At 43.3% G+C, this 13,269-nt stretch overlaps 1 protein-coding gene across 1 annotated transcript; it reads left to right on the top strand.

Moving 5' to 3' along the window:
- The first annotated feature begins 6,763 nt into the window (after positions 1-6,763).
- Positions 6,764-12,933, top strand: skor1a (SKI family transcriptional corepressor 1a). Its single transcript, XM_068319518.1, has 8 exons — positions 6,764-8,521; positions 9,165-9,246; positions 9,337-9,408; positions 9,557-9,619; positions 10,542-10,616; positions 10,777-10,851; positions 11,461-11,526; positions 12,836-12,933. The coding sequence occupies exons 1-8, from the start codon at positions 6,764-6,766 to the stop codon at positions 12,931-12,933; spliced, it is 2,289 nt and encodes a 762-aa protein (XP_068175619.1).
- The last annotated feature ends 336 nt before the right edge of the window (positions 12,934-13,269 follow it).

Here is a 13,269-nt window from a genome sequence, read left to right on the forward strand (position 1 = left end):
AAGCCATTTGATTGGCCAATACTGTAGTACAATATAAAAACTAAACAAACTGTTCATTTTAATAATTTTATTAATAATGATGTCATAACTGTTTAAGTAAAAAGAAAAAAGGAGTAAAACTAGAACCAAGGCAGTCAGAGTTACAACATCCCACGACACCCCTGAATTCAGAATTTTACCCTGACATACTTTCATAGAGGAAAGTATTAGCTTTGATCCATGGTCTTACTCACACTGGCCTTCTCCCTCGTCTTTCTATCTTGTGCAGTTCCTGAGTGCACAAAAGTAGAAATTTGACCTTGACCTAGTTTTCTCAAGGTCAAGCTCATCATTTAATTTCCATCCCCTTTGCCACTGGAGTAAAGTACTTTTTTGTTTCATCTTTCTATCTGCAACGGTTGCGAAGATATTTGGTGGACTAACTAACGAAGGGATGAACACACGATCACTGACGATCACATTACATCACCGCTTTGAAGCGGGATGTAATCATATTTAATCAAAATGTTAAAGTCTGGTAGTCATTCTTAGTCATTTTCACAATAGTTTTCTTTGCCTTTAATTCATACATTGTCCTGTGGACACTGCACCACGCTGAAAGAAGCTTCTCCACACATTTTTTTTGTAAGCTGCACTCTCATTATTTTGTCTCGGGTGCTGACGTTTAGTGTTTGGATTTTCGCTGGTTTTCGCTTTGCTTTTTCTGCGTCTTTATTCGTACTATCATTTAAACGATCAACCAAACAACTGGACAATCTGAAACTGATTATCAAAAGTAGATTCTATGATGGGACGAGAAGAAAGGTCAAGATCTCCGCGATGTCATCAGTAACGGTTCTATGAAGGGACATTGTGTTAAACAGCTGCTGTTCAGGTGACTCTTAACCAGCTTGTTAAGCTAACTAACTTACCATGTTTGTCTGTAGGAACTTGAAACTGGTGCTTTAACTGGTGTCTGTGTGAGGGAGCACAAACATTTCCTGTCAGGTTGTTGTGTGGATTTAAAGTGTACACGATTAGAAGCAAATGACTTAAAAGTTAGTGAGTTCAGTTCAAGAACTTCTTAAAAGTATTTCTAGTCATTTTAATTAAACTGAAATGCGGGGTGTGGTCAGTGCTATCTGGTTCCTCAACAATGGTTGATGGGGGTGTCAAAGGGGGGTCGTTGAAATGTGAATTTTACCGAGCCTTTGTATGCTAATGAGGTTCTTTGGCATGAGACACATCATCATCTGGGTTCATCTACTGAGTTGTTTTTTAGGGAGTTTTGAAAGGACATGATTGTAAATGGGCGAAAGGTGATGTCACAGACCCCCCCCACCCCCCACAGACCACATGGATGGCCTGAACTGAGTGTCCCTCTTCCTTGAGGTGAAGGAAGACTGCTGAGTCTTGTCCTGATGAGTTTGCTCTTCTGTGTTGAGCCATGTGCTTGTTTGGTGGTTGTTTTCCCCTTGGTAGACATCTGAGCAATCCTCACTGCATTTAACCAGGTTGCTGTGCTGGTTGTGTGGGGTCTGTTGGGTGGACCAGTCTTCGTCTGAGGGTGTTGCTCTGATGAAGTCTTTTAGATGAGAGGCGAAACGTCTTCAAGAAACTTTTTTAAAGTCCAGTGACTTAATTTAACCAGCTTTAGACAACCATGACCTGGATAACTGAGAGCCTACACAAACGTTTTCCTGTATTTTCTTTTCATGCAGAGTCCAGGCACAAATTTTATCGAACAATTTTATTCAGTTTCCGTATTTCTGAAATCCATGTGCATTCAATTCGTGTCTCATGAAGATGGAGACGCGTTTCCTCGTGACCTCATGGCCTTTCGGACACCTGATGATCAGGTGGGTTGATTTTACTGAGCTGGAGCCGCCGGGAGGGGCGGAGACAGACCCGCTCCTGTCACAGCGGCTTCCCGCGGCTGGTAAATGGAGGCGTGAGATGATCCGTGGCGGTGCGTGTGACCTATGGCGGTAATACGACGGGAATGAAAACGCGGGCGCTGCGTGATCGCATCTGGCGGGAATCTGTCTGGGATATTGACCGAGCTTTGTTTGGAGATGCGTCTTCATTTCTGGCAGCTCGGGACCTTCATATTCCCAAATTCCCACCGAGCTGCGGCTCTTCTTTGTGTGGGTCCGGTGACCTTTTCTCCCGCAGCGGTCCCACTTGATTAGCGCATCAGGCGGGACAATGCGTGGGCGCCCCCCCCCCCCACTCAGCCATTACCCACATCCCTTTATCAATGTCCTGTAATTAAAATGTCACCGTTTAATTTTCGAGCCATCGCTTTCCTCTTGGCAGTGTTTTTTTTTTTTTCTCCAATAAAAAGTGCAATCGAAATAGTCTTTTCACTGGTGGAAACCATAAGGACACGCCAAAGCGTTCCGGGATCAATAGGCCCTTCAGTCCACCAGGACGATTGATCGCTCTCTAAAATGGAATTTATAGGGGTCATGGTTTTATATGGTCCTGATACCACTGTTAATTAGAAAACATTTGGCCTCAGTTTGCTGCTGTTATTAAACCTGTCCTGACCGCGGGGGGGGGGGGGGGCTTCATTTATCTTTTTATACCATATGACAAAATGCAGATGTTTGTGAAATAAACAATAACAGAACCATCACACCTCAACTGGAGCAGGTCAGAGGCATTTACACACACCTTCCTGTCGCTGTTATAAGTGGCGTTTTGCTTTCTTGTTCTGTTACTGCGGGCAAAAGCCTCTGCTGGGGGGGGGGGGGGGTTTGTGTGACAGGAAAGTTCGGAGCCTTGAACTTGATTTCAAGTTTGTGATCAGTAAGTTAACATAGGAGGACAGAGCAGCTAAAATCAGTCAAAGTGATCCACTATACATCAGGTGAAGAGCTGTAACAGACTTTGTTGTTGTTGTTGTTGTTGTTGTTGTTGTGATGGATAAAATCTGCTTAGTTCTGTGGAACCTAAATATACAAGAATCTGAACAATATTCTGTTGTATTGTAACGTTAGAATGTAATGGATCATTCCTTTAAAAGGATAACACACACACACACACACACACACACACACACACACACACACACAGATAAACCTGCTGTTGGTGGACTGACATATACACAAATATTTAACACTTTTTTTAGACTCGCATATGGGTTGAACGTGGACGACATGTGAGAAGGAAATAAAAGGAAATATAGAAAAATATAGAAATAAACTCTTCATTGTGCTGAATTAGACACATCAGCTTAATGTATTTGCATTTGTGAGTTTGTTTGTTTTACAAAAACCTTTTGCCACATTTTCGGCAAGTTTCACTGAGGTGTTTTTAAAAAAAAACATTGTCGGAGCTTTTTGACCCTATTTGTGATGATTTATTCCAACAGTGAGACGTCAGATATCCGTTTACAAGTAAATCAAACGCTTATTAAACTTTATTTCCAAAAGCAGAACACCTGAGCTTCCCCTGCGGTGTTAAATAATCCATCAGGTGTGGGTTCACCTGGTGCTCCTGTGGCTCCAACCTGGAGCGCATTAATGTTTCAGGTTAAAGGTTTGTTTCAACAATCGAGCGCATATGAATGAGACCCGACTCGTTTGTATCCAACAGCAATAATGAAGAGATCGCCTAAAATTACCACTGAAATGTCTAATTAAAGCCTCCTCGCTGCTGATCCCGCCACGTCAGCTCACGTTTCCCCCGGAATAAGCAGCGACAATGGTTGCTTTCAAGTCGGCGGTCTAAATAATTAAAAAGAGAGGAATAATTACAGTATAAAATTGTAATTATTGGCGGGGGCTGCAGGGGAAGCCTCTTGATGCTGAAAGCGGAGAGGATGCGCTCAGGATCGGGTTCAGCATCAATATTGCAGGGAGGTAAAACTGGTGAGCTCAGGCTGCACACATGCTGCAGATGCCTCACACACTCATCTCACACTCCACACACACACGCACACGCACACACACACACACACGCACACGCACACACAGAGGCGACGGTCACACACACTTTCACATCAGCCCGGCTGTGAGCTGCGTGGATCTCAGTTCCTCTGCAGCTGAGTCGTTTGATTCGTGTGTGTGTGTGTGTGTGTGTGTGTGTGTGTGTGTGTGTGTGGTGTGTGTGTGTGTGTGTGTGTGTGTGTGTGTGTGTGTGTGTGTGTGCGTGTGTTTGTGCGGCCATAAGTTACTACCGTGGCCCCCCACAGTCCCCGTCCACCCCTACATGTAATGCACTCACAGTCACTTCATTAATACTTTATTAAAAGGTGGATTATCTGTCATTCTCAACAGATTCAGTTTTCAATTGATCCGGCGCTTTCCCTTATATGGTCATATTATCCCGCCCCGGCTCCTCCGCTCCAAGCCTATTGGCTGTGAGCTGAAAATATTTATGCATATAAATATGGTTTGTATAAATAAAGGGGGGGAAATGATAATGTGTAGATGTAATGCACTACACTACGTGACCCTCTAGTTAGTATTGAGTAACAAATTGGGCTTGATGACGTCATACATTCATATATGGACTGATCATTTCAGGAGACATTCAAGGACTCAATTCCATTTATGTTCTTTAAATAACTGCAGCCAAAGAAAGACAGTCGGGTGTTTCAGGACAGTAAAGCAAACGAAGAGAGAGTGAGAAGAGAAAGGAGTGACAGTCTGACGTCAAAGGCATCGTCATCTTCATCATCATTGTCATCATCATCATCATAATTAGCTCATTCCAATAACACTACACTTTGACACTCCAAATGAAAAGACGCGCGAACGAATCTAATTCATTCATTCATTCATTCATTGACTCACTCATTGACTGTCTCCATGCTGTCCTGTCGCTTCGGCCTCAGATTGATTTGCGTGGCCGTGGACGGAGCCTAACAGATGGCCGCGTAACTTGATAAATGAGTGCGGGCCTTTTGTCATACTTGCCCTCCAAAGTGGTCCTCACACACTCAGGCTGCCTCTGTGCGTCAGGGCTGTGTGTGTGTGTGTGTGTGTGTGTGTGTGCGTGCGTGCCTGCGTGTGCGTGCGTGTGTCTGAATGATGCCCAAGACGCGCTGTGCACCATCAGAGGGCCAGAAGCGGGTTCGAAAATTGAGGTTCGGGGCCCTTAGACGGTCCGTAAACCTGTCATTTTTTTATGTTGTCGTGTTTCGTCACAGATTTTACAAGAGTCAACGTTTTCTCTCTCATGGGTTAATAACAAATATATTCATAATGGCGTTAGGGTCAAAATGTTTCTCCATTTGGGGTCAGCGGGAACCTAATTTTGCGTGATATGTTGGGTTTTTTTTTAAATGTTTGCGTGGATTGTGCGTTAGGGCTGCAAAATTGTGAATTATCAAAACTGGTGTGTACTCGCTCAGCACGTCTTTGAGAGAGACTGGGGAGGGAGGGAGGAGGGGGGAGCTGTAACACATCAGCGTGACAGGAGGGAGAGTGAGGGAGAGGGAGAGGGAGAGGGAGAGAGAGAGAGGTGCCATGTGCTTCCTGTCACACCATTCACCTCCCAGGGATCCAACGGGATGGAGGTCCTGCCTGCTGCTGCCTGCACTGAAATAAAGTGAAATAAAGAATCCGGCTCAGAGTTCCTCCTGACAGACCGTCTGATCCTCTCTGGACGCCACCCATTCACATCCAAGAATTCATATTTATTATCATCTTACACAACAGCAGTCGGAGTGTGTCGTCTTTTAGAGGAGAGAGGTATGTTGTTGTTTTTTTGTATTAATCATTTCTATTAGAATAACGATAACTTAATTTATTTGCTTTTTTTTTTTCTTCAGAATATTTTTTAGATATAATTATAATTCTTCCAAATATGTCAGTCGCTCCAAAGTTGTTTTATCCGCGTGTGTTGTTGAGAAATCACTAACGCCGCTGCGTAAAAAGTGACGGGACGCGTAAAGTAAGTACGCGCAGGTGAACGTGAGATAAGGCCTGCCTCAACCTAATTTCAAGCAACTGGCTCAGACTAATCTCCGCTGAAGGTTTAATTATATATAGGGCTAGTCTTTTATTAACAATACGCAGACGCGCTCGTGGATCAGTGTAATTACCTGAAAAGCAGCTTATAGTTGTTCTTTTCCTCTCGGCTAAGCGCATTGGCGCAGCTCAAGCTGCATTTTCCTTCCGTCCTTATCCGACTGTAAGGATCTTATGTGACTCTTAAGTAGTTGCCCCAGAAGATCAGAGCCGATTTGTAGATAAGAGGAGCAGCGGAGCCACCCCGGATAACCTGAGAGGAGGCCGCACACCGACGCACCGACGATACGACAAATAATTAACGAGAACATTCATTCATTTCACTTTTCGATATAAAGATATAACGACACCTGAAGGTAGTTGTAGGCCTAGCTGGCCTTTATTTTATTTTTTTTAAATTTACCAATAATAAACTAAAATTATAATTATTATAATTATTATTATTTCTTAAACAACAAAAGCAAATAATAATGGTAATAATATAATGATGATACTACTACAACTAAAAATAATAATAATAAAAATAATATTATAATAATATAATGATTATGATAATAATAATAATAATAATAATAATAATAATAATAATAAAAATAATAATAAATATATTTCTTTTTGACATTTAGGAAATAAGAATTTTCTTCTTTCCTTTATCTTATAATTTTTTTGCTTTTATTTCAAAATGAACAATTTTGCTGTGATAATTGAAAGAATTGTCAGATGAAGTATCTCTCTGGCACACTGCCGACTTGCCACCCCGGGTCACCCCAGTTTTCTCTTTGACTGACAGGCTTCCAGGGATGGATTCGATGCCCGGACAGCTTCGAGACGCGGGACGAGACTCCAGCTCTTCCCCCAGTTCAAAGCAGGACAGTCAGAGCTTCTCCAGCCCCAGCTCCCTCAAACCAAATCAAGTGAGTGAGACCACCCTGTACGGGGTGCCCATCGTATGTCTAGTCATAGACGGGAAGGAGAGACTCTGCCTGGCGCAGATTTCTAACACCCTGCTGAAAAACTACAGTTACAACGAGATTCACAACCGCCGCGTCGCTCTGGGCATCACCTGCGTCCAGTGCACCCCGGTGCAGCTGGAGCTCCTGCGGCGCGCCGGGGCCATGCCCATCTCATCAAGACGCTGTGGAATGATCACCAAACGAGAGGCCGAGAGGCTCTGTAAGTCTTTCCTGGGAGCGCACACCCCACCAAAGCTGCCAGAGAATTTCGCCTTTGACGTGTCTCACGAATGCGCCTGGGGCTGCAGGGGCAACTTCATACCCGCCAGATACAACAGCTCCAGGGCAAAGTGCATCAAGTGCAGCTTGTGCAACATGTATTTCTCCCCAAACAAATTCATCTTCCACTCCCATCGCACCTCAGAGTCCAAGTACCTGCAGCCGGACGCGGCCAACTTCAATTCGTGGAGACGCCACTTGAAACTGACGGACATAAAAGCCGAGGACATAAACCACGCGTGGGAGGATGTAAAGGCCATGTTCAACGGGGGGAGTAGGAAAAGGACTCTGCCTATGAATGGCTCGGGGGTGTCTCATTCAATGAAATCACAGGGCTCGTCCAGCCTGACCCAAACGACCTCTCCTGACATCCCCCACAAAACTTTACGCTGTGACGAGGACCAGGGGACTAATAACATGAGTCTGTCGGGGGGCACACGGACCTACCCAGTCATCCCAGTGCCAAGCAAGAACTTTGGCATGCTTCAGAAAATCCCTCCGCCTTTGTTCCCTCACCATCCTTACGGCTTCCCGGGCTATGGGCTGTGTCAGAAAAAGAGTGACGGCGTTCCTGATGCGCCCAAAACCAATGTCTCTGGTGTTTTCTGGCCCAGCGCAAAGGACACCCTCTACCCTGCTTTCTCCATGTTTTGGCCCACTGCAGGCGGCCTCCCGATGCCCCCCTATCCGGGATCCCCACCCAAACTTCCTTTGGAGCTGCCAGGCGTCCGGCAGGGTGAGCTGGATTTATCGGACCAAAGCGACCGGGGCGCAAACACACCCAAAGACACCAACCAGCACCCTCCCCACCAGCAGGACGGCGGAGATCGTTGTTCCAGCTCCCAGTCCTCCACTCGGAACGACGAGGACAAGTCCGGGGACGAGACCCCTCAAAGGAAAATCAGCTACATTTCAGCGTTCAGACCGGTGGTAAAAGACGCAGAGACCATCGCCAAACTCTACGGTAACCGGGAGGGGTACGGTGTGCGCCCCGGATACCTGTCCCCGGATTTTATCAGCGAGAGTTCCAGTTATAGATCGATATCACCAGAAAGGGAAAGTGTGGTGGACGACGATGACGACCTGGACGTGGATGTGGAGTCCAACCGAGGACAAGACGAGGACGAGCTGATCCACATCTCACCAGGAGCGGATCATTGTGACTCCCCCGTGCCGGACCGGGTGTCCTCGGGAGTCAAGGAGAACCAGGAGAACCAGATCGACGCCTGCAGCTCCGGAGAATCAGCAGCATCACCGGTGGACTCCGTTCACACTGGGTCATCAGATGAGGACAGACGGATGCGTAATGGCTCCCCTCTTCATGAAGTAAGATTAGATTAAATGAAACTTTAATGATCCCCGTGGGGGGAGTTGAATTGTCACAGTAGTGGATAAGATGATTTTATGGAGCAGAGGAGGCACAGAAAAATGTAATCAACATCAATTGACCAGGGATTGAAAACCAAAAAAAAAAATACAGATTTAACTAGTTGATAAGGACATTTTGTAATCATTAATAAGAATAGGGTTTAAAAGAGCGGAACAGTGTGGAGGAAAGCAACCCGAAACCGCGCTACCGAAGTGCCCTCAAGTAATGCAACAAGGCCCAGTGGAAAAGAAATGAAAGAATACAGTCCACAAAAAAAAGGAAAGATCGGTAGGGGGCTCTTTAATTTTTACGAACATATCATCGATCATGTTGTTTCACATCTAAGCAATTAAATTATAACCCCCCCCCCCTTTACGCTAATTTGTTTTTTCCCATTTATTCCTAATAAACACTTTTCTGAGTCTGTTTAATGACGCCAAATTACAGCTTCTGAATCTGAAACGGCTTTTATGAATCAGCTCCACATCTGCACAGAAAATTGCAGAGCTTTGAAGAAAAAAAAAAAGGCTCTCAATTCTGAACAAAACTGGACCGAATGATGTGGAATCATTGAACTGGAGTGTGTGCTTCATTTTACAGGTGTTCGCGCCAGACAAGGACGGCCACGTGGTCCTCAGCGAGCCTGCGCCCTTTGGGTCGAAACAATCGAGCAGATCTAATGGTAATTTATCTGATTGGTTTCTGGCATGATTATTCATCCAAACAGCGGCGTTTTTCCAACCAAAAATAATTATGACTTGTTTACATTTAGGTTTCCATGATGTGTCTGAATTACAAAGCCAACGCACTGCTCCATCCCTCCAGGAGCAAAAGGACAAACAAGGTTTTTTGTGTTTTTTTTTAGTTTCGATTTTCATCATTTTAATCCAACATAAAACAACCCCTGTTTATCTGAATACCCTCCCGAGCCGTTCACACCCAGATTTAATTTATTTGTAGGTTAAATAATCTGTTTTCCTGGTTTTGTGCAGCCGATGGAGCTTTACGCATCAACATCAGCGTTCATGACAGAGATCTGGAGAACATGGCCAAAGGTGAGGAACAAAGGAGTGGAAAAACAATCGCAAATCATGTTAATTAACTTAAGCGATTTATTTTTGTTTTGATCGGAGTATGGTTTTATCACATCAACGGATAAAAGCGTATTTTAATGTGAGCTCTTGCCACCGTTTCAATTAAATACACTATTTACGTTTTTGTGTCGGTTTTATTAAATTTATTTATAAGTCTTCTTAATTATCAAAATAAAATAACCTTGCAACAGTAAATATTGAATTCCACCCTCATTTAAAATGCGACTAAATGCCCACGGCCTGCTAAAGATCTGCGCCAAAATCTGTGTCTGAATTTACATTTTTGGAGGCCTAAAGTGTTTCCATAGTTGTTAACCACTTAATCACGAGATGTGGGAGTTTTGACTTATTATTGTAAGAGGAAATCGTTTAGAGGCTATTAATATTTTAACGAACAGAACCATAACCCCGAGGCACGGCAGCTAATTATTTTACAACGCTTGGAAAAACCCTGGGACTCCATTATTATCGCCTCCACCTCCGGGCGATGCGCGGCAATTACTGCGGCAGCAGCGAGAGGAGATGGCGGGAATGGTTGTTATCAAGGATGGAAACGCACCTGAAGTCGCTTTACTGAACCGACATTAATCTTAATGTGCAGAATTTCAAAATATATCACATTAAGTGGAATCAAACCGGTGTGAAGTGGAGTGAAAAATCTCTTTTTAGATATCTGTGTTAACACTGGTGTTTTCTGCTTATCATGCTGTCTTGTTTCCCGTGCGCCTCCATCCCTGCGCGTCATTCAGAGGTCCTGTCAGGTGTGTGTGCGTGTGCGTGTGAGTGTGTGTGTGTGTGTGTGTGTGCTGCAGCTGCAGTGTTTTAAGGTGGATCACATTCCCAGATGAAAATAACTTTGTGTTGATACACTTTGACTTTGCAGAGGAACTGCAGAAGCAGCTCGTGGAACAAGTGGAGCTGAGAAAAAAGCTGGAGAGAGATTTTCAGCATTTAAAAGGTAGGACATAAACCATGGAGTCACAGAGGGGTGATGATGAGGAGTCTTTGTTAGCACTGATTTCAGATTAGATAATACATCAAAAACTTCCTTTTATTTGAATGTTTTTTAAATATACCTCCACAATGTCAGCTCTGATGGGGCCTTCCCTACTCCTCAGATAATTTTCAGGATCAAATGAAGCGAGAGCTGTCCTACAGAGAGGAAATGGTCCAGCAGCTGCAGATTGTCCGAGGTTGGTCTCTCTCTGTACTTTGTGTGCCTCCAGATTATTACTGTAAAGCAGATGTAGATCAATGCTCTTTAAGTTTATGGGGGGAAAATTTGAGCCACAAAAAGGTTTAAATAATATGGTCCGTATTGATCAATCTGGACCAACTAACCTCCCAACAAAAGGAAAAGTGACACTTGCATATTAATATTGGTGATTTATGTCTTGCCTTTTTCCTGTAAACTCTCTATTTTTTTCCTCCTGCAGTTGAGTAAATTTTTAAATATCCAAAGGTGAAACTGAAACCACATTGTTTTGTTTGCAAAGGTTATTTTCTCCTAAATCATGCTCTGGAAAATTGAATAGACAGACCATAATGTAGTGCTGTATCAGTTACATGCAGTAGACAGCAACTAAAGCCACCCCTTAAAGGATTGGTTTACTGTTACACTACTTTAAATACAGGGTTCAAGTACACAGAGGGGTCACTCTAAATACCATAGGGGCAAATGGCATTCATTACACTCCTCCAGTTCACATGCTAACAGCAACTCACAATTTCTCTCCCCCTCCTTTTTATTCCTATTTTGACCAATTTTTACATTTTTTTTTAATTCATTTTTTTTTGGATAGACACTTTGTGCAGCGAGTTGGATCAAGAGAGAAAGGCTCGTTATGCAATACAACAGAAGCTAAAAGGTAATTTTACGTGGTCCAAAAAGAGAAGAAAAAAAAAAGAACATTTCTTTTTTTTTAATAAACATAAATATGCAAGTGGTACTTTTTTATCTGACATCCCCTGTGATGAGTCTGATCGATCATTTAAAGGATTGGTTCACATATTTTCAAGTCTGTCTTTAATCTACATTCACATGCTGACTCAGAAAGAACCCTGAGTTTTTTTATTGTTCTCCCCTTTTATTCTGGTTTCATCAAGTCGTTTCTGTGGAAGTGATGGGAATCCCACAGTCATTGTTCTCAGCATGTATTCAATCAAATTTGATTCTTAAAAGACCTCATATTTTCAAAATCCCTTTTTATTCAGAATTTTTGCTCAGTTTTTTAATGTAGAAGAAAGTGTCCCAAATCTGATTTTTGTTTTGTTTTGTTATTTTTCTCCAATGTGTCTGAGACGATTGTTTTTTCAGGACGATGTGAACAAATCAAATGACCAGAAAACCAGACGTTTTTAATTCTGATTCGATCCACTATCGTGATAGGATCAGTGATATGCCTGCTTCCTGTTGCTGTGACAGCAGTGTGAACAGTCACATCAGATTTCATGATGTGAACTCACTGGCATCAATGTTTCATCAGTGAAGGTGGGAAACAAACTGAGATCTTAAGAACAACTGAGAAACATGAGGGTATATATTCATTAGCTTACTTTGTCTTCAGCATGTTTGATATAAATGTGGGTTAAATGGGTTGATGTAGGATCTGACTCTTTCAGCAGGTTGTCATTTCAGCATTTCAGCAGGTTGTCATCATTCTGCCTCTTGGCCAGAGAATTATTGTCAGAGAATTGTTTTTTTTGTTTTTTTTAAAAATAAATCAACACATAATATTCAGGATGATTGATGTACGTCAATTTTCTTTTAAAAATTCAAAGAAATTGTAATTTAATAATCTTAAGCTTTAATGTAACTGCCTCCATAGCAGACGAAAAGGACATTTTGTGTGAATGAACTTAGTGTAATTTATCACGCCTCCAGACAGGCGTTTTTAAACAGAACAAGGATTAAAGGCTTTCCCCCATCACTTCCCTCCCATCACTTCCTCCCTTATGGATGAGTGGGAACAGGTCCAATGACCAAAAACTGTTCCTATGTTCGTTTCGACATATCAGTGATTTTTTTTTGTAAGACAGACTTCACAAAATATGGACACGATTTGCTCATGAACACAACCTAATATTGATGATACACCAGTAGAGTGATCAATAAGCAGTCATGGTGTTGTCTGCTTGTTTCTGCATGTTCTAACTGATGGACCCATTCCTCCCCAGAAGCTCATGACGCCCTTCATCATTTCTCCTGCAAGATGCTCACCCCCCGTCAGTGTACCGGAGCCTGCACCTTCAAGCCCCCACTGCTGCCTCCCTAGTCCCCGGCACGACCCCACGCCTGACCCCTGACCCCAGCACAGCCAAAAAACCCCACTAAAAAACAACACACACACACACACACACACACACACACACACACACACACACACACACACACACACACACACACACACACACACACACACACACACACACACACACACACACAGGTCCGCCTTAAGTTCCTATAACCTGAGGATGACCAATCTTCTGTATAGATACAGCACTGATTTTAGCACTTGAGTCAATACGTCATGATTCCTCTGAGGTTTTGGCAGCAACCCCCCCCCCTCCCTACACAGACACACACACAAAAAACTCTTCAAATAAAGAGA

The sequence above is a fragment of the Antennarius striatus genome, chromosome 1, assembly GCF_040054535.1.
Source record: "Antennarius striatus isolate MH-2024 chromosome 1, ASM4005453v1, whole genome shotgun sequence".
Taxonomy (NCBI): Eukaryota; Metazoa; Chordata; class Actinopteri; order Lophiiformes; family Antennariidae; genus Antennarius; species Antennarius striatus.